Source organism: Gallinula chloropus, assembly GCF_964237585.1.
Source record: "Gallinula chloropus genome assembly, chromosome: 3".
Classification (NCBI taxonomy): Eukaryota; Metazoa; Chordata; class Aves; order Gruiformes; family Rallidae; genus Gallinula; species Gallinula chloropus.
The window spans coordinates 61,904,076-61,909,075 of NC_140087.1; the positions used below are offsets into that span (position 1 = coordinate 61,904,076).

The 5,000-nt window shown below is 42.2% G+C and overlaps 1 protein-coding gene across 1 annotated transcript in view; it reads left to right on the forward strand.

Annotated features, from left to right (window-relative positions):
* Positions 1-5,000, forward strand: part of PROX1 (prospero homeobox 1) — a gene marked incomplete at its 3' end in the record, with an annotated part of 15,222 nt that overhangs the window by 4,780 nt on the left and 5,442 nt on the right. The window contains exon 3 of the mRNA XM_084261095.1: positions 4,706-4,845. Coding sequence (XP_084117221.1) covers positions 4,706-4,845 — 140 coding nt within the window. The remainder of the gene's footprint in view (positions 1-4,705; positions 4,846-5,000) is intronic.

Below are 5,000 nucleotides of genomic sequence, written 5' to 3' on the forward strand. Positions count from 1 at the left end.
ACAGTGGCATACTAATTGTTTTTGTACACAAGTAGCTCTCCCATCTTGGGAGGGGAGTGAGCAGAGGTGAAAAATGCCAAGCAGGTGAAGTAGGAGTAGTTCTGGGGCTGCACATGGTCTTCTCCACCCATGGAGCATCTGTCCCTTGCCCCTTGCTGTTTCTCTCCTTCTCCTGTTCAGTCTCACCTGCGGTCACTGATGGAGCTTGTTGCTTCTGCTGAAACAGGGGTGCGAGGGTCGCCCACAGCTCCCAGGCTTGGGTGAGGGAAACACCACGTGAAGTGACTCCTTTCCTGCTGCCTTGCCCCATTTCTTCCCCTGCCATTGTGAAAGCGCTCTGACTTGCCCACAGATGCTGTCGCAGGCTGCGGTTTGATCTGTGTTTAGAGACAGAGCTGTTGGGACAAACAGGTTTGTTAAGGAGCAGCTGTATTCGGCTCAGCTGCGGGGACAGACGGGTTTTTTTTCTAGCAGTGGCTCATTTGTCCAGGTAGGCTTGCACTTTCCAGGGAAAGGGAGAGGACGGAGGTCGGTTTGTTTGTGATCGATTCTGTTGTGGCACTTTTATTTTACATGCTTGAATGTGCTCATATAGGGACTGTACTTCTTGAGAGCAGCAGATCTTTCTTCCCTTGAGAAAGCAACATCTGTTTTCTTGGACAATACAGAACATTAAGGCTAGCAGATACAGCCAGGTTTTGGGTTTAGGAGTAGGCTAAACCACTGAACTAGCCTGGTTTTGGCTTGGTTTGGTTCTTTTTTTAATCCACCCCAACGCCTGTAAAATGTATCTGATCGTTCTTTGCGGAATTGCAGAAGGAAATGGTTAATGTTTGCGTATGTTGCTAAACAAGATAAGATGCACCTGCAGCACAAATTCCCATCTCAGTCATGAATGCAGTCTGTATCTTTGCAAACTAATCTGTTTAATCAAATATTAAGTTTTATTCAAATTCCAAAAGAAACAGACAGTGAATTGTTTTCCTGCATGGTCTTCCTTTGTCATGCATCCTCTTTGCATCTCAAGAAAAATAGCCTTGTTCAGTCCCAAAACATTTGCATAGATCAAAATTGAAGCACAACAGTAATTTGTGTGCTGCTAAGACATCTGTAAAGGTGAAGAAGTTTAGTGCTGCTCTCCCTGGAAGGAGGGCTTTAAAACATTAACAAAACTTTCTATGATTTTATTTATTTTTAAACAGAATTTCAATCCAACTGGAATGAGTTTCACAGTCCCAATATTTGGAAGCTATAATTAGTGAATTACAACATTTTGAAATGAGGAGTTATTACGTCTGACTAGAATTAAACTAATTAAACTTTTTTAAAAAATATATAATAAAATATGAGCAATTGTACAGCAATCTGGATAACTCCATGCTGTTGGTAAAACCTGGGTGACGAGCACATACTTTCCAGCCAGCCTGTTCTTTGGAGGGTCTTGAAGATGCTCTGAGATCCAGTTATTTGGAGCTTTGCTGATTAAAAGCACCTGAGATGTAACGTAGGGAGCAGCTTGGCTGTGCTAGTGCAGATTTTTTTTTTACCTGATACAGCCTATTCTTACCTCTTTTCCTTCAGCTTAATACGTGTGTGGGCTAGGAAAGCTCATTAGAGAGCATTTGTGGGAGCTCAGGCTGGGAGTGAAAGATCAGCTCTGCTGAAAAATATTTTTGTCAAAGAGGAGCGTTACCTGGGAGGATCCAGGTGCGAATGAGTCAAATGTTGTGCAACGCTTCTCCCGTTAAAACACCCAAGACCAGGGATGTGTGTGTGGTTCCTGGTCCCTCACTTCCTATTTCTCAGCGTTTTGCCTTTTTTTGCTGCGGCTGCGTTAGGTGGGGCTACGTCGTGCTGTGTAAACGCACAATGCCGAGACTCTCAGGTTGTTTGAACACCGCTTTAGGTTCAGCTGCAGTGTACTGTTCCTCTGATCTTTTATGTTCCTGAGCAGATGTCTTTCATTAATTTATGGATTTATCATCTTTTCTTTCTCTCCTCTTTTTTTTTTTCCCTTTCCTTTTTTTTTCTTTTCTTTTTTTTTTTTTTTGTGGGTTTTTTTTTTTTTTACACCTGGCAGCTGGCTCAAGTTTCAGCAGTTATTGTCTATTTTGCATTACCCATAGAATTGAATGTCATCTGTCTTCACAAAGCTATAGCTAAGAGAATTGAGGCAAGCCACACGAGCTGCTGGGACGGAGCTTGTTTGCGTTCCATTCGGCACCCCTCCTCCCTTTACCTCCTTAATATTTATTTGTGCTCGTTTTCTTTCCTGGCCTTGAATGGGGCTTAGCTCGTGTTCGGTACAGCTGTATGTTTACTGAATCTATTTCATCATGAGTCATTGTGCGTGTGTAAGTATCCTGGAAACAGCTAGTGCTTTCTTGGAAGAACAGTTGCTTTTCAGCCCAAGCACTTAAAAAGGAAATTAAGCAATTGGTCAGTTCAGGTTTTTTTGGTTTGGTTTGTTTTTTTTTTTTTTTCTGAAATAGCAATGGGTTACCTAATTCATAGCTCTTAAGACTGTCATTAACTGTTTTTTGCTTGATTATTGCAGATCGTATCTTTTTATCGCAGTAAAGCGTTAACCTTAGGATCAAGATATACAGATTTGTCGCGTATTTGATATCGCTTTAAGGCTTCCAAGTACTTAAGAACAAGTATAATTTTAATAAAAAATGGATTTCTGGGAATTTGAGTCTCAGAACATCTTTTAATACATGTTTCATTCAATATCAATATCCTCTGGCATTAGAGCAGAAAATATTTAAAAATCCTAAATGCAGAAGGAATCCAAATGCTTAGACAACTGTCTAATATGCTTAAATCCAGCAAATATGAGCGCTTTTTTTGAAAGTTTAAGTCCATCTTTGAGCTTGCACTGAAAGAGAATATACCCCAAGCCCAGTATTAACACGTTGTCAGCGTCAGAGGAATCGCAAATTGACTTGGGATTTATTCTTTTTTTTTCCTTTTACTTACTGGAGTTCCCCTTCGGACCCCCACTTTCCTGAAAGGATCACATAACAAAATGGATTTCTGGTGTAGAAGTTTTGATTTGTCTAAAACTCTTATCGCTAAGCAATAGGTGACAGCTTGCTACTATTATTTCACTTACGTATTTTGACAGATGGCACTGCAGAGTGTAATGCTCTTTTAGACTTCTCTATCAGTCTAATGGAGGTAACTGGAGGTTCTTTCAACTCTTCTCTTGGCACAAGAAGTATGTCAGTCATAAATTATCTTCTTTGTAATCATTAAGCATCTAAAACAAAATGCAAGTTCAGCTGAGCTGTTATCCGTGTACTTCCAGATAATAAGAGGTTTTTAAACTAATATTGTCAATGACTTTTTTTTGTTGCTGTTGTTGGGTGTTTGGGGTTTATTTAAATGCTACACTTTTCCCATCTAAAAATGAACCCTGTAACTGAAATAAAGGGAGAGAGTTTCAGTAGATTTCACGAACTAGTGAAAAAGGAATTCTGCTGAAAAATCTGAGCTAATCAGTAGCGTCAGTAGCCTGCTGATAAAAATTAGTCTGTGTTTTCCATCTCGAGGCCTGGAGTGAGCCGTTCTGTGCTGACGTGTGCCCGGCCGTAAGGTTGGAAGAGGCACCTTGGCTGCAGCGCATCTGTCAACTTGGTTGACCTTCCCCCCACCGTAAGGTGTGAACTGAGAGAAATTTTCAACAATTGTGTTTAGGAGAAGCAGTCCTTAGAGAAGCTTCTGGGAAGAACCCTTAATTGACCTTGTGGGGGCCACATTGATTTTCTCCACGTGCATCTTCATTTCTGATAAATTATAAAGCCATTAATTTGCTGAGGAAATGGCAGGGCCAGCCTGCGGCACAGATGTGACCAGAGCCGTCCTAGCACGCAGTACACAAAAGGGAGCCAAGAAGCTGGGAGAAAAATCAGCAAGCCGAGATTGTTATGGTTAGCTTCACATTCCCTTGGGAACTCTTTTAGTTGCTTCTGTTTACAGATCTAAAAGGTAATGATGTTTCCAGGATAAATAGGCCGCCTTATAGGGTAAGTGGCCATTTATTGATCCGCTAGCCCGCATTTATCGATTGGTTAGCCCTAAATACAGCTTCATTCTCCGAGGAGTTAACTGTGTAAATCAGGAGGCGACAAGTTTGTGATGGGGGGGATTGGGCAGCAGAGGGGCTCTGCCTAGTACAGATTTTGCTTTGGCTTGCAAGGAGCAAAGCAAAGAGCAGAGTTGCTCAGGATGTTAAGATTTACCGTCGTGAATGAACTGGGTGAAACGCACTGACGGCACAGAACACCGCTTAAAATGACGAAATGCACCCATCACCTCACGAGCGTTCGTTTTCTTCCCTGCGAGCGGCTCAACACTGGGAGGAAAAATAAACTTCAGCTGGAATTGCAAAGGAGAGGGAGAAAAAGCTTCCGATAAGTTTTCGGCGGCACATGCTTCGTGCATTTGTTTCCTTAGCAACAAGTGAGCGTACATATGGTACACAAGCCGTAAACTTGCAAGATTCCCGACCCCCAGCACCAAAACTGGTAGGAAACACAGGGTTTGAGTTACATGGCCTCACATCCTCCTTTAGCTGTTTCACAGAATATTACAGCACAGCGATTTCGGTGTTAGTATTTCCTCCCATGGTCTGGGGAACGGTGGAGTGTTTTAGGGGGCACCTCAACAGTCCTGTGTGTTCAGAAGGGGCTTTCTCAAGAATGGCATTTTCCTTTACTAATTCAATCCTACATGCAGGAAGGCCTGTCACCGAACCACTTGAAAAAGGCCAAGCTCATGTTCTTTTACACCCGGTACCCAAGTTCCAATATGCTGAAAACCTACTTCTCAGACGTAAAGGTAAGAACGTTTCTTCCCCTCCCTTCTCTCTTTACTGCATGCTGTATTTGCTCATGGAGAGGTATCATGTTATCGTATTAGAGATTAATAATATTTCTGGGCGCACAAAGGTTACAGCTGACTTTATGCACTTGTTCTTCCTGTTGAGGTGTAGC